The following is a 23,598-nucleotide window of genomic DNA, read 5'->3' on the forward strand; positions in this document are numbered from 1 at the left end:
CCAATTCATTGTCATGTAATTCATACAGACTTTATAGCTTTAATCGGCCAACCAGTCAAATGCTACACAGTTGCTACTGAGTTTTTTCAGTCATTATCTGCTGGCCTTGCAGTCTATCCATGACATTTCGCTTTAGCACGGTCGCTACCTTGTCCTGTATAGCAAGCTCAGCCACAACTGGGGAGCAGCCAAGTCCCTATCTAATCTGTAAATGTTTGACAATGCCTACACTTTGCCCTACACTTATTCGGCCAATAGTAAAAGCACTTGTGTAAGGAGAGGCACACTCCTCACTTCACAACCTGAATGGCTACAACTTTTAGGAATAATCTGTAACAAAACTGGAATGACAAGCACAGGTACTGGATTCTTTACAATCCAATAAGAGGGAGAGGAGTTTGTTTCCACAACGATAACACTGTGGTCTGGTCTCCGTGGAGATGGCCTGGGGTCTGGTTTCCATGACATTAAGGGCTCTGGTGCCGGTGGTGATTCTGCTCTGGACTTTCACATCCACAGATGGGGGAGGTGAATAACAACCATCATCAGTCTGTCTTAGTTCATCTGTCTTTACCTTCTGTCTGTCTCAAAATATTACATTCCAAAATAACTCCAACAGATGTAGGAACTTAATTTGATCACTCTTTTGTTGCTGTGAATTTTCCTGCAGTTCTAATGTACTCAAGTTTTTAAAAAGGCTTCTAAAGATTGTAATTTCCACTTTTAAATGGCAGACTTGATTTTCCCTAATGAAAAATGTATCAACCCCTACAAAAAATGTCCATTAATTATAATCTACATAATAATTCACATTTCCTGCTGTAGATCCTACATCTGTAGTCCTAGGTCTGTTTGACAGTAAGTGCTGAGCTAGCAGCAGCTGGGAGAAGGGAAGTTGTTATCACACAGGACTGAAAGGGTTTTACTTACATAAACCCACCGGAATCACCACACATGAGTTTAACTGTAAAAAAAAAGCTTCTCTGAAAAATGAGTTACTTAATTCAAGAGCAGACTTTTCCTGTTGTGCGTAGTGATCTTTGACCACGTCCACCTTAAGGCAAAGTATTATACAGATGAATCATCATGTGATCATGTGACTGACTATAAGGTCTCAAGAAAGTCTCTCTGTGATTATGTTTGAACAACTTTATAGGATGAATCAGTGATTCAACAGCAGATGTTGCAGGCTAAGATGGTTTAACAATGTAAATGATTGCTGAATGAGTGTGGTATGATTAGAGGCATGAAGGAAGTGTAGTCATTCAGGTCAGACTGGAGTCTTTACTTTAGATTGTGATTTTAGTGCTGTGGGTGAGGAGGGGGGTGGGTGAAGGACAGAGGAGGACCACAATGACAGATTAGACTCAGGTTAATATTAACAATATTAACAATAATAACAAGTTAATAACAGGTTAATAACACTCTGATATAAACCAAGGGCCTACTCACTTTACCAAGGTATCTGACTATTGGGGAGTATAGGAGTCTGTGTTTGAATCCCATCTTGTCCAGATGCTCATTTAACGTGTGTGTTTATTCTCTTGCAGACATCCATGTAACCTGTCTGTTCTCAGAGGATTGTGTCCTGGCCTGCAGCTTCCAGCCTGGCAGTGAGGAAGTAATCCACTGGCTGAAACTAGAAGACAAGGACCTGACCGTCCACTCCTACTACTACAGTACAGATCAGCTCAAACAGCAGAGCCAGCGTTACAGAGGGAGAACAGCCCTGTTCAATGACCAGATCCCCAAAGGAAACGCTTCACTACTGCTGAGAGGACTCACACTCCAGGACCAGGGCAGATACAAGTGTTACACCAGCACTATTAAAGGCAACAAGGAGTCCTTCATTAACATAGCAGTGGAGGGTACGGAATGTCTGTCTGTCTGTCTGTCTGTCTGTCTGTCTGTCTGTCTGTCTGTCTGTCTGTCTGTCTGTCTGTCTGTCTGTCTGTCTGTGATGATCACTTTATGGCTGCTCCATGTGTAATGTCTACTTTGTTGCAGCTCCAGTCCGCTTGGTGGACATACAGGTATCAGATGACATCATCACCTGCAGTTCTACAGGTATCTATCCTGAGCCTAAACTCACCTGGTCCACTGACCCCCCCTCTGACCTTTCATTTGACCCTGGAACCATCCAGAACTCCACCAGCACCAAGGTGGATGACCGGGGCCTCTATGACATCACCAGCACAAAACAGTTTATCAGAGACCGAACCAACATCTGTACCGTGACCTCTGGGACAGTAGAAAGGACAGCAACCCTGAAACAGCAAGGTAATCAATTGATCAACCTGTTAATCAAACAATTTATAAATCAATGAATAAATTCATCAATCAATTTTTCTGGCTATAAACTCTACAAAATCAAGACAACAATGCGAGACAGTATGCTAAAAAGGCGCTTTCTCATGACATAATTTCAGATCCGGTCCAGGGTTCTCCAAGAAGTGAAGTGTCCATCCCCTGCAGTGTCTCTCAGTCTGACCTCCTGACCTTTAACCTCACCTGGAGGTTCAACCAGATAGACACCATCCTCACCTCCACCTACACCAAGGGCACATCTCAGATGTACGGTAACGACCAGTGGAAGGAGCAGGTTCAGAGTTTGTCTGACTCTGGCAGCCTTCAGCTCCACAAGCTAACCGTGGTCCACCAGGGAATCTACAGCTGTGAACTCTCTACTGCCAGAGACACACACCTGGTCCTCACCTACCTGGAGATCACACCTGATAAACCATCTGATGGTACAAAGTTTACTTTTACTATTTACCCTCACTGTAAGTCACATGATCACATTCAACAATAAAACTGCAACTCTGTATTTTCTCCTTCAGTTTCAGATGGACTGAGTCCAGGTTCAATCACTGGTATAACAATAGCAGTAGCAGCAGTGATTATAGCAGCAGTGATATGTTACCTGCTGAGAGGTAAGTTATGAAGATGATGACATCATAATCTGTTGAAACATTTAACACAACCACCTCCTGATGGACAGAGAGGAGGGTTACATTGGTGGCTTTTGATGAACAGCTTTCAGATTCTGCTATTTTGCTGTCTCCCATCTCAAGGTTTTCTGCCCAAATTTAGACGTAACATGGTCATCTGAAGAGGGAGTCACTCTCTGCCACAGGTTGACGTCCATGGAATATTAATGTCCTTATGGTTACATGCATTTACTCATACTAGCTGTTTGTGTGTCTGAATCCTGCTAACTCACCATAAACTCACCTATCCCCCTCCAGCAAATTCAAATGGTCAAAATGAAAAGGATCAGAGTGGAACACCACTTCAGAATGGAGAAGAAAGAGAGGAAGCCATAGAAAGACAACAACAAGAACAAGGTCAAGGAGAAGAGGGGTCAGCCACATCAACCATAGTAAAGCCATGTGGTCCTCTGTAGCTCAGCTGGTAGAGCACGGCGCTTGTAACGCCAAGGTAGTGGGTTCGATCCCCGGGACCACCCATACACAAAAAAAATAAAAATAATGTATGCATGCATGACTGTAAGTCGCTTTGGATAAAAGCGTCTGCTAAATGGCATATTATTATTATTATTATTATTATATTATTATAAAGCCTCAGACAGAAGGAGAGGACATTGTTCCTGATTAAGACAAAACTGACATTCTAGAAGTCTCTCTGGTGTGTCAGTAGAGTCAAAAGTCAAGAATAATATGAGAAGAAATGTGTCAGTGTTCTACAGGATGTGGTCATGGTCTCTCTGAGAAAGAGGCTATGGCTATTATTGATTAGCCAATACATTGACAACCAAACCACTACTGGTTCAGACGCCAGGCACTTGTAGAGACCTGAAAGAATTCAATAACTATAACCAATTATGAAAACTTAACCTACAGAAGACCAGGTGGAGCTATAATCATATTCCTTCAGGATCTACATGGAGTGCCTAGCAGGGGGGCAGCGGCTAGGGGTTGGTTCTGGACCGGCCACATCTTTCACAACGAAAAGCAATTTGTTTTGCAAATCAAATGTGAATTTAGCAATGTCTGTATTCAGTATAGTTACTATTCAGTGACAGTATGTTATCCCCTGCCTTGCCTCATTCACCATCATTGTGTCTTGGAGAGGCCTGTCAGCCTTTACACACACTGAATGGACAGGACCTGTTTCACCATCAGAAGTAACTTGCTGGCATGTGAATCAATCAATTACACTACATTATTAGGAGAAGTAATTGATTGATTGTGGGACATCGTTTTTTAAGTTTTATTTTAATTTATTAAGTGTGTGTGTGCGTGCATGCATGTGTGCACATAAATTTTGCTATTGCAGGAGAAAGTAACTACTCTGGGATACTGAGTTTATTTACTGTAGCATGACACCCACACCTTGATGAATGTAGGTTATCTTTACCTGTATATAACATGATCCCTCTGGAACTCCCGGACAGCCTCTCTCTGAAGAGAGAGGAGCTATAGTAGCAGGAACAATCAGTTACCTGAAACAGAAAGGGAAGCTATGATGATGATGATGATGATGATGATGATGATGACAACCATAGTCAGCCTCTATTGAGACATTTAACAAACCATAATATCCTGAATTTAAAATGATAGTGGCTATTGGCTTTGATTGGGTTCTACAGGGAGAAAGTGTTGGACATTTTTGGTTAACTACTCTGTCTCACTTAAGGGCAGACAACATAACAAACCAATTATATGAATTATGCATATTGTAGAATGAAACACCTATATGCCCTTTATGCCTATGGATTAAGAACCAATTTAACAATAGTAGAGACATTTCTTTAGTGCAAATGCTGTGCTTCTGAGAAAGGATGGTTCCCTCTAGCTCTCTGCAGCTGGTCTGGGTATGTCAAGGACATACAACTTCAGGAACAGATAGACCTGTATAGACCTGTATTGTTTCTCGTTGCTTCTGAGTAACCTGGTCACACGGTTAGGACAAAGAGCCTCAGAATGACCACAGTTTTATCCAGTTCATTTTAGACAAAGAGCCTCAGAGTGATCACAGTTTTTCAGTTCATCCTGTCTTTTACTATCTTCCAAGGGTGTAGATAGGAGTAGCAACGGAACTAACGTTATCACTTGTTTGTGCGCTATTGTCACGCCCTGGCTCTGGGGACTCTTAAATGTTGAGCCAGGGTGTGGACTTGTTATGTTTAGTTTTCTATGGGTTTTGTTCTAGATCGTTTATTTCTATGTTGGCCAGGGTAGTTCCCAATCAGAGACAGCTGTAGCTCGTTGTCTCTGATTGGGGACCATACTTAGGCAGCCTTTTGGCATTTTAGTTTTGTGGGATCTTGTTCCGTATGGTTTGTTGTATTACCTAGGACTTCACGTATCGTTTTGTTGTTTTTGTTCGTGTTGTGTACACTTAATAAAAGTATGTACGCCTATCACGCTGCGCCTTGGTCCGCTTCTCATAACGATCGTGACAGCTATGACCCGATACACATAGCCACATACACATAGTCACAAGAAGAAACCTCAAGGTCCAGGAAGGATGGCTGTAAGGAATGTCTTAAATGTATATGGTTGAGAATGGGTTATGGACCTGACATGTTTAAACCATATTTAAGTATTGATTGATATGTTTTATAATGTGTAATGGTTTAGATGGGATGTTTTATGTGCAAATGTATTTGTGGCTGGAGACTGTGTGTGCAGAAGGGGCCTATCTCTGAAACTGGTGAACTGGGACAGGCTGCAGGAGTGTGTGCACTCCCTAACCTCAAGGCTTCTCCTGACTGATAAGAGATGGCTCTGTTATTTTTTGCATGAGAAAGCTTGGTCCTGCCACTATTGGTTCCAAATCTGAATAAATAGGAGGAGGAGGAGGAGAAGTCAGATTTCGCCACTATCATAAATTAAGAGAGTGGGCGGAGCGGTCAAAAGATAGAGATTTTGGGACAATGGTAGAAGAACTAAAAAGGGAGGGATTAGGCAAAAAGTATGTCAAATGTGCAGGAATAGAACTGTATATAAACTGAGGGCCAAGTGTTGGGAGTTTAGTTACTCTGCAGACCCACTCGGCTTTGTTGGTTGTGTAATAAAGTCTATCTTGATTCTACAAAAACTCTGGAAGAACTTTGATTTTTAATAAGTATAAGGCCAATTTTCTATGACAAAAGTCACCAGCAACTGAATGTGAGATGACTGCCGCCACCACAGGTACTGTAGGACTGCTGTCTGTATCCAGTGATGTATAAATCTGTTTCAGGGATGAAATGAAACCGACTTATCCTCCTGTCCACCTCTCTTTCTCTTCTGTGCAGCAAATTAAAAACGGTCCATTTGGAAAACCACTTCTGAATGGGGGACAATGAGGGGGCTAATAGCTAACATTGCAGCAATACTGTTGCAGTGCCTCAAGAATCAAGAAGAGGTTGACCTAGAGGTGAAAATTGACCTTATTCACAGTGGACATTCAAACATATAGCAGCAGGCAAATATATTGTTCCTATGCTAGCCAACAGAGATTTTTGAAAACCAACAGAAGATTCACCTAGGCTAGAATTACCAGTCAAATAACACACTCTGATTTTTTTCTTTCCTTTGGTTCATTTAATTATTATCTGTGAATTTAAAAGCTGTCCTAATTTCCTAATAAGAAAAGACTCAAACAAGCCCTGTCATTCCACATAATACTATGAACAATGATATTAAATATGTTAACTTTACTAGTCTTTGTTTGCTTCTACTTCACGTTGCCTGCTCAACCCCAATCCAAACCTCTCAGTTTCCACCTCTTAACCTTTGGATCAGTGAGTAGACCTAGTTAATAATGCCCGGTCTTCAAGGCAACACTGCACCAGTGTCTGAAAGGTTGTTGGTGCATTAAAGAGCCTGCAGGGTATTCATGGGAACTGTCCACAGGTGAATGCAACCTTCTCCTGATCTCTTGGGTCCACATCAACCTGCCATTAACCAAAAGCCACTGGTTTAACACCATGTGTCCTGCTTGAGACTGGTCAGTGACTCCTGGATTCTGGGAGAGGGCTTGCATCCTTGTGGGACCATGTGCTGAACTTGTGTTCATGTTGGAGTAAGATCAAGAAGGTCCCGCTAAAGAATCTGAGGACAGTTTTGTATTTTCCTTCAGGGTTTAGATTAGACTTTAGGTACGGAAATCTGGATATGGTTTGATGTAGTTTACAAACGAAGTTACCTGCTGCATTATATCTACGAGTTCTGTGCTCAGCTCTTTTTCTGCCAGTTGCTCTCCTGGATCATACAATGCGTCCATATGGCAGACGGAGACACATTCATAACTAGAGTGCAGAGGTCTGCCCGCCGTCCCGCCATAGATGGAGCCCCATCAGTGCAAAAGCCCACCATTCGATCCCATGGAATCTGTTTTTCATCAATATAGCCACGCAGCACGCTGAACATCCCCATGTGCCGTTTTATGCTCAGGAATCGTGAGACAGAACAATATGTCCTCGTAAATAGCATCCCCCGACATACAGCGAACAAAAGTCAATGCATGGGCATCTCGGCCGTCACAGCTAACGTTCATTTCGATAGCATATGCTGGGGAGTTTTTGAGTCGTTCAGTCAGTTTCCTCTTGATTGCTAGCAATAACATAGATTCTTTGTTTAACAGTGTTATCTGACAAAGATATTGATGTGAGTTTCTGTGCCTCTCCCTCCCCACACATTGTTTTCAACATATCAATTGTAATATCAAAGTCTCTGCAATCGTGTGTGGTTTCATAGCGCAGCGGGCCTAGCCATTCACAGTGGAAATGATTTAAGTGCAACAGTCAAGTGTGGCCTTTTCCCATGATCTAAGGTCGCTCTCTGGTTGAATTTTATCGTTTAGATTTGAATAATTTTCATTTAGATTTTGAAGGTTAACCATATCACAATGATTTTGAGAGACAAAGAAGATATTATAATATATATATATTTTTTTGTATATACCTTTTTTTGTATATATTTCTTTTTTGTTTAGGATTTTGAAAATTCTTCTGTGAACACATTTTCATATCAGGCGACCACACATGGGGTCGCAACCCCCAGTTTGGGAACCGTTGGTTTAGATACACAACAGTGTGTCAGTTGTAAATATTGATTAAAAGCACACAAGTATACACACTATATATACAAAAGTATGTAGACACCCCATCAAATTAGTGGATTCGGCTTCAGCCACACCTGTTGCTGACAGGTGTATAACATTTTATCAAACAAAACAACGCTATATTTTATCTCTGGGACCCTCAGGATGACAATCCAGAGCAAGATGACTGAATGTAAGTCCATTATTTACCTTCAGAGGTGAATGTATCAAACCAGTTGCCTTGATAAAAGTGTTTTGATGCTGTGCACCATCTTCAAACAATAGCATGGTATTTTCCCGCTGTAATACCTACTGTAAAGTGGACACTACAGTTAGGTTAACAATAATTGAAGCTTTCTGCCCATATAAGACATGTATATGTACGTGAAAATGTGCTTTTGTTTACAACATTATTGTAGTCACATTATCCGTATTGAGCAACAACTGTCCCGATTTTGGGACACCCATCCAGTAGTTGTTAATAAATCCTCCAAGGAAAACTTTCAGGGAACTATAGAAAAACATTCTCAGAACCTTCCTGCAACCTAAAAATGAACGTTTCCATAACAGGCAAAATGTTCACTTCTGTTCTCAGAACGTTTAGCAACTTTCTGTTTTAAAATTTAGGAAACTTTTGGCTTTATTACCTGAACCAAAAACATAGGTTCCCACAACTTCCAAGGAACCAAATGTGCTATCTGGGCTAACAGCCATAGCAGCAATACTGTAGCAGGGCCTTATTCACAGTGAACATTGCACCAGGCAATGATATTTATCCTATGCTAACCAAGAGATGTTGACCAAAACATTCCCCTCGTCTGGAGTTACCAGTTAAATAACATGTTACCACTGTATAGGTACTGTGATTCTATTCTTTCTGTTGGTCGATTTAGTTGTGAATGTTTGTTGTCCTTGTGTTTTGATATTGAGGAGAACAGTACTGCCATAATAGTACTGGATCATTCCACATTATACTGTGAACATTAAATACTTTAACTTTACTAGTCTTTGTTGGCTTCTACTTCACGTTGCCTGCTCAACCCCAACCCAAACCTCTCAGTTTCCACCTCTTAACATTTGGATCAGTGAGTAGGCCAAGTGAATAATGCCTGGTAAGGAAACCAATGTGTCATTTTGTAATTTGGGTGAACTATCCCTTTAACTTCGCCTACCAATTTTTTAAAACATTTTAGTCATTTAGCAGACGCTCTTATCCAGAGCGACTTACAGTTAGTGAGTGCATACATTTTCATACTGCCCCCCCCGTGGGAAACAAACCCACAACCCTGGCGTTGCAAGCACCATGCTCTACCAACTGAGCTACAGGGGACTACCAATGGCACTTCTCTTGAAGAGTGAAACTAGGCTTACTTCTAATGAATGACATTCACATACCAATACAAAACCGGAATGGGCACTTTGCTCTGTGACAAACTGCTCTTGAAGAGTGAGCTACAGGGGACTACCAATGGCACTGCTCTTGAAGAGTGAAACTAGGCTTACTCCTAAGGAATGACATTCACATACCAATACAAAACCGGAATGGGCACTTTGCTCTGTGACAAACTGGATTTGGCTAAGAGTAACAGCACAGATTCTGACAGAGAGGAGTTTGTATCCGAGACGATAACACTGTGGTCTGGTCTCCGTGGAGATGGCCTGTGGACTGGTTTCCATGACATTAAGGGGTCTGGTGTCGGTGGTGATTCTGCTGTGGACTGTCACATCCACAGATGGGGGAGGTGAGTAACAACCATCATCAGTCTGTCTTAGTTCATCTGTCTTTACCTTCTTCTATCTGTCTCAAAATATTACATTCCAAAATAACTCCTACGTAGTCCAAGTCCCTAGGCACACCTTTGGCTCTAGTGTAGCATGAGCATTAAATAGGTGTAAGCAATGTGGTGAAAACTCTACCTAGCTAGATTACCATAGCAGACTCAATATCATAGGAAAATGACCATATAGCTGTAAAACAAGCTTCACTGAAACATGAATTACCATAGATCATAAACATGTTGGTCATTACAGAAGACTGCCAAATTGATTCAAGAGCAGACTTTTCCTGTTGTGTGTAGTGATATGTGGCCACTTCCACTCTAAGGCCAAGTGTTATACAGTGATTATACCAATTTGGCCAGTAAACCCCCGTTTTGCCATCAGAACAGCCTCAATTCGTCGGGGCATGGACTCTACAAGGTGTCGAAAGCATTCCAAAGGGATGCTGGCCAATGTAGACTCCAATGCTTCCCACAGTTGTGTCAAGTTGGCTGAATGTCCTTTGGGTGGTGGACCATTCTTGATAAACACTGGAAACTGTTAAGCATGAAAAACCCAGCCACGTTGCAGTTCTTGACACAAACCGCTTCACCTGGCACTTACTACCATTCCCCGTTCAAAGGCACTTAAATATTTTGTCTTGCCCAGTCACCCCCTGACTGGCACACAGACACAATCCATGTCTCAATTGTCTCAAGGCTTAAAAATCCTTCTTTAAACCTGTCTCCTCCCCTTCATCTACACTGATTGAAGTGGATTTAACAAGTGACATCGATAAGGGATCAATAAGCTTTCATCAATAAGTTTTCACCTGTATTCACCTGATCAGTCTATGACATGGAAAGAGCAGGTGTCCTTAATGTTTTGAATCCTCAGTATATATGAATCATCATGTGGTCATGTGAAGGACTATGAGGTCTCATCAAAGTCTCTGTGATTGTTTGAACAACTTTATAGGATGAATCAGTGATTCAACTTACCAGATGGGTCAGGCTAAGACGGTTTAACAACGTAAATGTTTGCTGAATGGGTGTGTGGTATGATTAGGGGCATGAAGGAAGTTTATTAGTTCAGGTCTGACTGGAGTCTTTACTTTAGATTGTGATTTTAGTTAGAAGTTAGGTGCTGTGGGTGAGGAGGGGGGGTGGGTGAATGACAGAGGAGGACCACAATGACAGATTAGACTCAGGTTAATATTAACAATATTAACAATAATAACAGGTTAATAACAGGTTAATAACACTCTGATATAAACCAAGGGTCTACTCACTTTACCAAGGTATCTGACTATTGGGGAGAATAGGAGTCTGTGTTTGAATCCCCTCTTGTCCAGATGCTCAGTTAACATGTGTGTTTATTCTCTTGCAGACATCCATGTAACCTGTCTGTTCTCAGAGGATTGTGTCCTGGCCTGCAGCTTCCAGCCTGGCAGTGAGGAAGTCATCCACTGGCTGAAACCAGAAGACAAGGACCTGAATGTCCACTCCTACTACTACAGTACAGATCAGCTCAAACAGCAGAGCCAGCGTTACAGAGGGAGAACAGCCCTGTTCAATGACCAGATCCCCAAAGGAAACGCTTCACTACTGCTGAGAGGACTCACACTCCAGGACCAGGGCAGATACAAGTGTTACACCAGCACTATTAAAGGCAACAAGGAGTCCTTCATTAACATGGCAGTGGAGGGTAAGGAATGTCTGTCTGTCTGTCTGTCTGTGATGATCACTTTATGGCTGCTCCATGTGTAATGTCTACTTTGTTGCAGCTCCAGTCCGCTTGGTGGACATACAGTTATCAGATGACATCATCACCTGCAGTTCTACAGGTATCTATCCTGAGCCTAAACTCACCTGGTCCACTGACCCCCCCTCTGACCTTTCATTTGACCCTGGAACCATCCAGAACTCCACCAGCACCAAGGTGGATGACCGGGGCCTCTATGACATCACCAGCACAAAACAGTTTATCAGAGACCGAACCAACATTTGTACCGTGACCTCTGGGACAGTAGAAAGGACAGCAACCCTGAAACAGCAAGGTAATCAATTGATTAACCTATTAATCAAACAATTTATAAATCAATGAATAAATTCATCAATCAACGTTTTTGGTTGTAAACTCTACAAAAACAAGACAACATTGTGAGACAGAATATGCAACGATCAATCAAAAAAGGCACTTACTCATGATATAATTTCAGATCCGGTCCAGGGTTCTCCAAGCAGTGAGGTGTCCATCCCATGCAGTGTCTCTCAGTCTGACCTCCTGACCTTTAACCTCACCTGGAGGTTCAACCAGATAGACACCATCCTCAACTCTACCTACACAAAGGGCACATCTCAGATGTATATTGATGACCAGTGGAAGGAGCAGGTTCAGAATTTGTCTGACTCTGGCAGCCTTCAGCTCCACAAGCTAACCATGGTCTACCAGGGAATCTACAGCTGTGAACTCTCTACTGCCAGAGACACACACCTGGTCCTCACCTACCTGGAGATCACACCTGATAAACTCTCTGATGGTACAAAGTTTACTTTTACTATTTACCCTCACTGTAAGTCACATGATCACATTCAACAATAAAACTGCAACTCTGTATTTTCTCCTTCAGTTTCAGATGGACTGGGTCGACATGCAATTGGTGATATAATAAAAGCAGCAGTGATTATAGCAGCAGTGATTATAGCAGCAGTGATTATAGCAGCAGTGATATGTTACCGACAGAGAGGTAAATTATTATGATGATGACATCATAATCTGTTGAACCATTTAACACAACCACCTCCTGATGGACAGAGAGGAGGGTTACATTGGTGGCCTTTGATGAACAGCTTTCAGTTTCTGCTATTTTGCTGTCTCCCATGTCATAGTTTTCTGCCCCCAATGCCGAAGTTCTGCCCCCAGTGCCGCAGGTAGACGTCCATGGAATATTCATGTCTTTCTGGTTACATGCATTTACTCATACTAGCTGTTTGTGTGTCTGAATCCTGCTAACTCACCCTAAACTCACCTATCCCTCTCCAGCAAATTCAAATGGTCAAAATGAAAACGTTGAGAGTGGATTACCACTTCAGAATGGAGAAGAATGAGAGGAAGCCATAGAAAGACAAGAACAAGAACAAGGTCAAGGAGAAGAGGGGTCAGCCACATCAACCATAGTAAAGAACAAGCTTAAATGTAACCTAAAATGTAATCTATGTAATCCCTGAAAGTAATTATTTATCATGAGAGGACTGTGGTGTCTGAGACAACGATGCTGATCTATGCTGTGATGATAAGAATTCCGCTGACGCTGTACTTTGATTATAAAGATTTTATTATTTCAAAGAATTCCAGCGTCAATTTAAAGACATCTGCAGATATCTGGAGAATAACCGGCTCCAATCTGTAATATGTTATTCCTCCCCGTCCTTTGTTCAAAACATGGTATTTATATCCTATGTAACATAATATGGCGTGATTTTAATAGACCAATCCCTGGCCTCTACATAGCAGACTCTCCTCTGTTTTAGGGGGCCCCTATAATAATGTTTTCCAGATGTTTCAGCAAAGCAGAGTAGAGTTAATCTATTACAACATTTGCAAATGTCAGCAAAATCATAGACCCTCAGACACTACATATTTCCCCCCTTCGAGACTAATTAAGTCTCAAAAACAAAAAGAATAGGATTATGACAAATAACAATTTTTGTTATTGAGTAACTTCAGCAATAAACCAACATTTATGGAGAGTAAACACATGTTTATATAGACACATTTTTGTATGGAGTGTAAATAAATTGTTATGGAGTGTAAATAAATTGTTATGGAGTGTAAGAGCGAAAAACCTGTCTGGCAGCTTTCATTCCAAATATCCATCAATCAATCAAGACAGGAAAATTCTCTCACGGCCCCTCTGCCCCAGGCGACCACCTAAGTACTCCAGATCAATTTATAAATCTTTATCAATGCATTTTAAGCTATGATGCAATTGAATACACATGAAAACCTCTGTAAACAAAATACAATCAAAAATGTCCACATTCAGGCTGGTCGACCCATCGGACCCTCCTGTGGATTCTCTCTGTCCCTGCCTAGACCTAATATCCCTAAGCTTCAACGAAATAAACAAAAACATCTGAGGTCCCCACATGTATCCAACAACAGAAAACATAATTCTTCAAAACATTAATACAGAAAGAATATAACACAAATTATGTATTACACATGCAAATATGTCTATATATCATTGCAGACACTGGAATGTAGTCCACTACACTTCATCTCCTCAGCAGTGTCGACTTCCAATGAAACGTTGGTGATGGAAACGTGGGTGGTCCCTGCACGCACCACCCACGTGGAGTTCCAGGTCTCAGGCAGCCTCTGGAACTGCTGTTATGCTGCCAACAAGGCAGAGTTCATCTCAGCCTATGCTACCCTCCAGTCCCTCAACTTCTTGGCGCTGACGGAAACATGGATTACCACTGAAAACATTGCTACTCCTACTGCTCTCTCCTCGTCTGACCATGTGTTCTCGCATACCCCGAGAGCATCTGGTCAGCGGGGTGGTGGCACAGGAATCCTCATCTCTCCCAAGTGGACATTCTCTCTTTTTCCCCTGACCCATCTGTCTATCTCCTCATTTGAATTCCATGCTGTCACAGCCACTAGCCCATTCAAGCTTAACATCCTCGTCTTTTATCGCCCTCCAGGTTCCCTTGGAGAGTTCATAAATGAGCTTGACGCCTTGATAAGTTCCTTTCCTGAGGATGGCTCACCCCTCGCAGTTCTGGGTGACTTCAACCTCCCTACGTCTACCTTTGACTCATTTCTCTCTGCCTCCTTCTTTCCACTCCTCTCCTCTTTTGACCTCACCCTCTCACCGTCCCCCCCTACTCACAAGGCAGGCAATACGCTTGACCTCATCTTTACTAGATGCTGTTCTTCTACTAATCTCACTGCAACTCCCCTCCATGTCTCCGACCACTACTTTGTATCATTTTCTCTCTCGCTCTCCTCCAACACTACTCACTCTGCCCCTACTCAGATGGTAATGCGCCGTCGCAACCTTCGCTCTCTCTCTCCTGCTACTCTCTCCTCTCCCATCCTATCATCTCTTCCCTCTGCTTAATCCTTTTCCCTCCAATCTCCTGCTTCTGCCTCCTCAACCCTCCTCTCCTCCCTTTCTGCATCCTTTGACTCTCTATGTCCCCTATCCTCCCGGCCGGCTCGGTCCTCCCCTCCTGCTCCGTGGCTTGATGACTCATTGCGAGCTCACAGAACAGGGCTCCGGGCAGCCGAGCGGAAATGGAGGAAAACTAGACTCCCTGCGGACCTGGCATCTTTTCACTCCCTCCTCTCTATATTTTCTTAATCTGTTTCTGCTGCTAAAGCCACTTTCTACCACTCTAAATTCCAAGCATCTGCCTCTAACCCTAGGAAGCTCTTTGCCACCTTCTCCTCCCTGCTGAATCCTCCTCCCCCTCCCCCCTCCTCCCTCTCTGTGGATGACTTTGCAACTCCCCTCCATGTAAAATCTTGCGACTTGTGATGGCCGGCCGCCCAACAACCTGCCCGCTTGACCCTATCCCCTCCTCTCTTCTCCAGACCATCTCCGGTGACCTTCTCCCTTACCTCACCTCGCTCATCAACTCATCCTTGACCACTGGCTATGTCCCTTCCGTCTTCAAGAGATCAAGAGTTGCACCCCTTCTAAAAAAAACGACACTAGATACCTCTGATGTCAACAACTACAGACCAGTATCCCTTCTTTATTTTCTCTCCAAAACTCTTGATTGTGCCGTCTTTAGCCAACTCTCTTGCTATCTCTCTCAGAATGAACTTCTTGATCCAAACCAGTCAGGTTTCAAGACTGGTCATTCAACTGAGACTGCTCTTCTCTGTGTCACGAAGGCTCTCCGCACTGCTAAAACTAACTCTCTCTCCTCTGCTCTTGTCCTTCTAGACCTGTCTGCTGCCTTTGATACTGTGAACCATCAGATCCTCCTCTCCACCCTCTCCGAGCTGGGCATCTCCGGCGCGGCTCACTCTTGGATTGCGTCCTACCTGACAGGTCGCTCCTACCAAGTGGCGTGGCGAGAATCTGTCTCCGCACCACGTGCTCTCACCACTGGTGTCCACCAGGGTACTGGTGTTCTAGGCCCTCTCCTATTCTCGTTATACACCAAGTCACTTGGCTCTGTCATATCCTCACATGGCCTCTCGTATCATTGCTACGCAGACAACACACAACTAATCTTCTCCTTTCCCCCTTCTGATAACCAGGTGGCGAATCGCATCTCTGCATGTCTGGCAGACATATCAGTGTGGATGACGGATCACCACCTCAAGCTGAACCTCGGCAAGACGGAGCTGCTCTTCCTCTCGGGGAAGGACTGCCCGTTCCATGATCTCGCCATCACGGTTGACAACTCCGTTGTGTCCTCCTCCCAGAGTGCGAAGAGCCTTGGCGTGACCCTGGACAACACCCTGTCGTTCTCCGCTAACATCAAGGCGGTGACCCGATCCTGTAGGTTCATGCTCTACAACATTCGGAGAGTACGACCCTGCCTTACACAGGAAGCGGCAAAGGTCCTAATCCAGGCACTTGCCATCTCCCGTCTGGATTACTGCAACTCGCTGTTGGCTGGGCTCCCTGCCTGTGCCATTAAACCCCTACAACTCATCCAGAATACCGCAGCCCGTCTGGTGTTCAACCTTCCCAAGTTCTCTCACGTCACCCCGCTCCTCCGCACACTCCACTGGCTTCCAGTTGAAGCTCGCATCTGCTACAAGACCATGGTGCTTGCCTACGGAGCTGTGAGGGGAACGGCACCTCCTTACCTTCAGGCTGTGATCAGTCCCTACACCCAAACGAGGGCATTGCGTTCATCCACCTCTGGCCTACTGGCCCCCCTACCTCTGCGGAAGCACAGTTCCCGCTCAGCCCAGTCAAAACTGTTCGCTGCTCTGGCACCCCAATGGTGGAACAAGCTCCCTCACGACGCCAGGACAGCGGAGTCACTCACCACCTTCTTGAGACACTTGAAACCCCACCTCTTTAAGGAATACCTGGGATAGGATAAAGTAATCCTTCTACCCCCCCTTACCCCACCCCCCCCCCCCCAATTTTTTTTTTATAATAATAATAATACATATTGTAAAGTGGTTATCCCACTGGCTGTAAGGTGAATGCACCAATTTGTAAGTCGCTCTGGATAAGAGCGTCTGCTAAATGACGTAAATGTAAATGAGACAGCCTATAGGGAGGAGGTCAGAGATCTGGCCGTGTGGTGCCAGGACAACAACCTCTCCCTCAACGTGACCAAGACAAAGGAGATGATTGTGGACTACAGGAAAAAAAAGAGGACTGAGCACGCCCCCATTCTCATCGACGGGGCTGTAGTGGAACAGGTTGAGAGCTTCAAGTTCCTTGGTGTCCACATCACCAACGAACTATCATGGTCCAAACACACCAAGACAGTCGTGAAGAGGGCACGACAAAGCCTATTCCCCCTCAGGAGACTGAAAAGATTTGGCATGGGTCCTCAGATCCTCAAAAAATTCTACAGCTGCACCATCGAGAGCATCCTGACTGGTTGCATCACCGCCTGGTATGGCAACTGCTTGGCCTCCGACCGCAAGGCACTACAGAGGGTAGTGCGTACGGCCCAGTACATCACTGGGGCCAAGCTTCCTGCCATCCAGGACCTCTATACCAGGCGGTGTCAGAGGAAGGCCCTCAAAATTGTCAAAGACTCCAGCCACCCTAGTCATAGACTGTTCTCTCTGCTACCGCACGGCAAGCGGTACCGGAGTGCCAAGTCTAGGTCCAAAAGACTTCTCAACAGCTTCTACCCCCAAGCCATAAGACTCCTGAACAGCTAATCATGGCTACCCGGACTATTTGCACTGCCCCCCCACCCCATCCTTTTTACGCTGCTGCTACTCTGTTAAGTATTTATGCATAGTCACTTTAACTCTACCCACATGTTCATATTACCTCAACTACCTCAACTAGCCGGTGCCCCCGCACATTGACTCTGCAACGGTACCCCCCTGTATATATAGCCTCCCTACTGTCACTTTATTTTACTGTATATATAGCCTCCCTACTGTCACTTTATTTTACTTCTGCTCTTTTTTTCTCAACACTTTTTTTGTTGTTGTTTTATTCTTACTTTTTTTGTTTAAAATAAATGCACTGTTGGTTAAGGGCTGTAAGTAAGCATTTCACTGTAATGTCTGCACCTGTTGTATTCGGCGCATGTGACCAATAAAATTTGATTTGATTTGATTTGATTTAAATGTAATGAATCCACTCTCTCCTGCTGTGCTATGATGTAAGGATTGCAGGCATGTGCTTTGTCAGTGGCTGTGTAGTAGGGTTCAGACAGGAGTTGATGGACAGTCGGAAGAGCGAATGAAATGGTAGGAGGGACATCCCAGCTCCAAATGGTTTCAGATTTCACATCCTACTTCACACAACATATACTGCCGTGTTGGTGGGAACCAGGGATATCGCTCAATGCTAGCCATTTCGATGTACAGTGTCCACAGATCGATTTATAAGCACAAATGTTGGTTGGAACCGGTACCAGAAACACGCAGGTTCACTAAACAGGGGTCTTAACATCTAAGAGGTTTTAAGGAGAAGAGGGATCAGCCACATCAACCATAGTAATACCTCAGAATCAAGGAGAGGACATTGACCCAGGGGAGGACAAAGAGGAAAGACGACAATTGGATAATTTTCAAGTTGCATAAAAGCAAATAAGCAATGATGACAATTACACCTACAAAAGGCAGGGTGGCGCTATAATCATATTGATTACATACCTATCCAATCCTTTAGGATCTACATGGAGTACCTAGCCGGTGGGTAGTGGCTAGGGGTTGGTTCTGGACCGGCCTCATCTTTGACAACAAAAAACATTATTACCATTATATTACCAATATCCTGTATTTGGTATAGTTACTATTCAGTGACAGTATGTTATCCCCTGCCTTGTCTCATTCACCATCATTGTGTCTTGGAGAGGCCTGTCAGCCTTTACACACACTGAATGGACAGGACCTGTTTCACCATCAGAAGTAACTTGCTGGCATGTGAATCAATCAATTACACTACATTATTAGGAGAAGTAATTGATTGATTGTGGGACATCGTTTTCTAAGTTTTATTTTAATTTATTAAGTGTGTGTGTGCGTGCATGCATGTGTGCACATGAATTTTGCTATGGCAGGAGAAAGTAACTACTCTGGGATACTGAGTTTATTTACTGTAGCATGACACCCACACCTTGATGAATGTAGGTTATCTTTACCTGTATGTAACATGATCCCTCTGGAACTCCCGGACAGCCTCTCTCTGAAGAGAGAGGAGCTTTAGTAGCAGGAACAATAAGTTACCTGAAACAGAAAGGGAAGCTATGATGATGATGATGATGATGATGATGATGATGATGATGACAACCATAGTCAGCCTCTATTGAGACATTTAACAAACCATAATGTCCTGAATTTAAAATGATAGTGGCTATTGGCTTTGATTGGGTTCTACAACCTTCCCATAACATTTCCTACAGGTTTCATGATGGATCTATTCAAAGTCATGTTCTCAATTTGTTCTCAGAACATTAAGAAACAACGTTCTTCTGGGGCAATTTCAGTACTTCAGCATAACATTTTCTACCGGTTTTGTCATGGTTCTATTTAAAGTCTTGTTCTCAGAACATTAAGAAAACTTTTAATAAAAACTAAAAGAAAACATTAGTAATGTTCAAAGAACGTTCTAGGAATGTTATTTAAAAATATATACATTCCGTTCTCAGCATCAACAAAACTCTCTCTATCCTCTATCTTGTTAAGTGTGTTCAGGTGTGTATGCCGCGCCCAATAATGCAAATAATAATGATGATAAAATGATTAATGCAAATGCATTGCCATGTGTCTTATCTTCAAATAACCTATTATTTCCGATCTCAGAACGTTAATAAATCCTCCCAGCATAACTTTCAGGGAACTATATAAAAACGTTCTCAGAACCTTCCTGCAACCTAAAAATGAACATTTCAAGAACAGGCAAAATGTTTTCAGAATGTTTAGAAACTTTTGGCTTTGTTACCAGAACCAATGGGAAACCAAAAACGTAGGTTCCCACAACTTTCAAGGAACCAAATGTGCTATCTGGGCTAACAGCCATAGCAGCAATACTGTAGCAGTGCCTTATTCACAGTGGACATTGCACAAGGCAAAGATATTTTTCCTATGCTAACCAAGAGATGTTGACCAAAACATTCCCCTCGTCTGGAGTTACCAGTTAAATAACATGTTACCACTGTATAGGTACTGTGATTCTATTCTTTTTGTTGGTCGATTTAGTTGTGAATGTTTGTTGTTCTTATGTTTTGATATTGAGGAGAAAAAGTACTGCCATAATAGCACTGGATCATTCCACATTATACTGTGAACATTAAATACTTTAACTTTACTAGTCTTTGTATGCTTCTACTTCACGTTGCCTGCTCAACCCCAACCTAAACCTCTCAGTTTCCACCTCTTAACATTTTGATCAGTGAGTAGGTCTAGTCAATAATATGCCTGGTCTCCAAGGCAACACTGCACCAGTCTTGAAAGCTATCTGGTGCATTACAGAGGCTGAATGACATTAAGAGGAAATTATAGGGTGTGTGTGTGTTGTGTGTATGTGTGGCTTTTTGTGTGTGTGTATGTGTGTGTGTGTGTGTGTGTGTGTGTGTGTGGTATCAGAGGCCATTGAGGCCCTACAGCATGCTGTGTTGTGATGACAAACTGAAAGGCAAAACACACAGGGTCCTCCTACAGAACATTACATTGCACACCGGGTCCTCCTAAAGCACAGGAGTGTGTTTTCACGTCAGAGACCAAAACAACATCTGTACCGTGACCTCTGGGACAGTAGAAAAGACAGCAACCCTGAAACAGCAAGGTAATCAATTATCAACCTATTAATCAAACAATTCATGAATCAATGAATAAATTCACCAATCAACGTTTTTGGCTGTAAACTCTACAAAAACAAGACAACATATGCAAAGATCAATCAAAAAAGGCACATCAAATGACATAATTTCAGATCCGGTCCAGGGTTCTCCAAGCAGTGAAGTGTCCATCCCCTGCAGTGTCTCTCAGTCTGACCTCCTGACCTTTAACCTCACCTGGAGGTTCAACCAGATAGACACCATCCTCAACTCTACCTACACATCTCAGATGTATGTTGATGACCAGTTGAAAGAGCATGTCCAGAATATGTCTGACGCTGGCAGCCTTCAGCTCCACAAGCTAACCGTGGTCCACCAGGGAACCTACAGCTGTGAACTCTCTACTGCCAGAGACACACACCTGGTCCTCACCTACCTGGAGATCACACCTGATAAACCATCTGATGGTACAAAGTTTACTTTTACTATTTACCCTCACTGTAAGTCACATTCAACAATAAAACTGCAACTCTGTATTTTCTCCTTCAGTTTCAGATGGACTGAGTCCAGGTTCAATCACTGGTATAACAATAGCAGCAGTAGCAGCAGTGATTATAGCAGAAGTGATATGTTACCTGCTGAGAGGTAAGTTATGATGATGATGACTTCATAATCTGTTGAAACATTTAACACAACCACCTCCTGATGGACAGAGAGGAGGGTTACATTGGTGGCCTTTGATGAACAGCTTTCAGATTCTGCTATTTTGCTGTCTCCCATCTCAAGGTTTTCTGCCCAAATGCAAAAAAGTATCACGGTCATCTGAAGAGGGAGAGTCACTCTCTGCCACAGGTTGACGTCCATGGAATATTCATGTCCTTATGGTTACATTCATTTACTCATACTAACTGTTTGTGTGTCTGAATCCTGCTAACTCACCCTAAACTCACCTATCCCCCTCCAGCAAATTCAAATGGTCAAAATGAAAACGTTGAGAGTAGAATACCACTTCAGAATGGAGAAGAAAGAGAGGAAGATATAGAAAGACAAGAACAAGAACAAGGTCAAGGAGAAGAGGGGTCAGCCACATCAACCATAGTAAAGCCTCAGACAGAAGGAGAGGACATTGTTCCTGATTAAGACAAAAATGACATTCTAGAAGTCTCTCTGGTGTGGTCAGCCACATTAACCATAGTAAAGCCTCAGAATTAACAATAAGAAAACGTTCCATCAAAAACACAAAACATTAGTAACGTTCAAAGAACGTTCTCAGAATGTTATTTAAAAACATATACATTCCGTTCTCCGCATCAACAAAACTCTCTCTATCCTCTATCTTGTTAAATGTGATCAGGTATGTTGGCTGCGCCCACTAATTGGCCTCACCTGATCTTAATGATTGCTTGTTGCCTTTGAAATAGGGTTTGTTTGAATAGACAAAAATGTACAGCTTTGTATGAGTTACAGTTTTTTCCAACTGCTTACACACAAAATCTTTTCATGTCACACGATTTTTGAACCTCTCACTCAAAGTGCAAAACTACACACCAAATCTCCAAAACCATAAGCTATTTCTCAGCCTTTGACTCAATTGTCAATTGCATAAAACACTTTTTTCAAAACACTACACACAATTCTCTACCTAAAACACAAAAATCTAACTAGAAGTGACTTGCTTTCCTTTTCCAAACACAACCAATCAAAATGCTACACTTATTCACCAGGTCACACACACACTCCACACATGTGCAAACACTAATTGCTTAACTGATCACTAACCAATCACTGCTTTACTGTAGTATAGGCCTATAAATAGGTCAAAGGTCAGTTTACCTGTTTTGAACAATGGATGCCAACAATGGACAGCGAGCAAGAGGAGTAGGAGTAGGAGTAGGAGTAGGAGTAGGAGTAGGAGTAGGAGTAGGAGTAGGAGTAGGAGTAGGAGTAGGAGTAGGAGTAGGAGGGAGAGGCAGGGGACAACAACGAGGACAAAGACGAAGAGTTGGAGTAGGAGGAAGAAGAGGACGAGGGCAAAGAAGAGAAGGAAGGAGAGCCATCTCTGAGATTAGGGCAACACTTGTTGATCATGTGATCAACCACGGTTTGACCATGAGAGAGGCTGGACTGAGAGTCCAGCCCAACTTGAGTCGATTTACAGTGGCGTCCATAAAATCGAACCTTCAGAAATGAGAACAGGTATGCAACTATCTAATGACTATTTTAGCATTAGAGTAATGTACTGTAAAATACGTATGACTGCATAGTATTGCATAAACATTTGTAACTCTAAGCCATCCATTTACTGCACTGCATTGAATGAATGAGGTTGGTTATCATGCTGTACTACCTTTTTTTGTACATTGTTTACAGTTCCTATGCTGAACACATACTGTGTTTGAATTCTGTACAGAGTGGAAAGGCAAAGACATCATGGAGGATGAGGACGCTTGTTTACAGATGTACAAGAGACTGCAATTATAAATATTGTTTTGACCAACAATGCAATTAGGATTCGAGAGATAAGAGAGCATATCTTGAATAATGACACCATATTTAACAACATCAGTGCTGTAAGCCTGTCAACCATACAACGCATCCTCCAACGGCACCAAGTGACGATGAAACAACTTTACAAGGTGCCATCTGAGAGAAACTCTGACAGAGTCAAGAATCTGTGACATGACTTTGTATAGGTATGTATGCAACACTACTTCCAGTACTTCAGACATACCATATTTACTCATCTGTATATCCTTTTGTCTGTTACAGAGAGTATTGGAGATGGATGCCCATGTAATTCGCCATGAATTTATTTATGTGGATG

At 42.9% G+C, this 23,598-nt stretch overlaps 2 protein-coding genes and 1 long non-coding RNA gene across 6 annotated transcripts in view; 2 read left to right on the top strand and 1 right to left on the bottom strand.

Annotated features, from left to right (window-relative positions):
* Positions 1-273: 273 nt before the first annotated feature.
* On the top strand, positions 274-21,705 carry LOC311143127 (CD276 antigen-like). Of its 3 annotated transcripts, XM_084178926.1 has the most exons (7): positions 274-528; positions 1,551-1,868; positions 2,008-2,280; positions 2,430-2,750; positions 2,841-2,933; positions 3,075-3,136; positions 3,249-5,386. In XM_084178926.1, the coding sequence occupies exons 1-6, from the start codon at positions 441-443 to the stop codon at positions 3,110-3,112; spliced, it is 1,131 nt and encodes a 376-aa protein (XP_084035052.1). In that variant the 5' UTR covers positions 274-440; the 3' UTR covers positions 3,113-3,136; positions 3,249-5,386. The 3 variants fall into 3 exon arrangements, with proteins under 3 accessions (XP_084035052.1, XP_084035051.1, XP_084035050.1); XM_084178925.1 differs by lacking the exons at positions 3,075-3,136; positions 3,249-5,386 and adding an exon at positions 21,561-21,705; XM_084178924.1 differs by lacking the exon at positions 3,075-3,136.
* Positions 9,655-21,968, top strand: LOC311143092 (CD276 antigen-like; the record flags this gene model as incomplete). 2 transcript variants are annotated; one of them, XM_084178898.1, is made up of 7 exons in its annotated part: positions 9,655-9,797; positions 11,203-11,520; positions 11,600-11,872; positions 12,035-12,355; positions 12,446-12,562; positions 12,705-12,746; positions 12,859-13,850. In XM_084178898.1, the coding sequence occupies 7 exons, from the start codon at positions 9,710-9,712 to the stop codon at positions 12,921-12,923; spliced, it is 1,224 nt and encodes a 407-aa protein (XP_084035024.1). In that variant the 3' UTR covers positions 12,924-13,850. The 2 variants fall into 2 exon arrangements, with proteins under 2 accessions (XP_084035024.1, XP_084035023.1); XM_084178897.1 differs by lacking the exon at positions 12,859-13,850 and adding an exon at positions 21,739-21,968 and having other exon boundaries at positions 9,710-9,797.
* LOC311143173 overlaps positions 18,760-23,598 on the bottom strand; it is a 54,674-nt gene continuing 49,835 nt past the window's right edge. The window contains exon 3 of the long non-coding RNA XR_014614394.1: positions 18,760-19,224. This is a non-coding gene — a long non-coding RNA (uncharacterized lncRNA). The remainder of the gene's footprint in view (positions 19,225-23,598) is intronic.

This window comes from Coregonus lavaretus, assembly GCF_964263955.1.
Source record: "Coregonus lavaretus genome assembly, chromosome: 2".
Lineage (NCBI taxonomy): Eukaryota > Metazoa > Chordata > Actinopteri > Salmoniformes > Salmonidae > Coregonus > Coregonus lavaretus.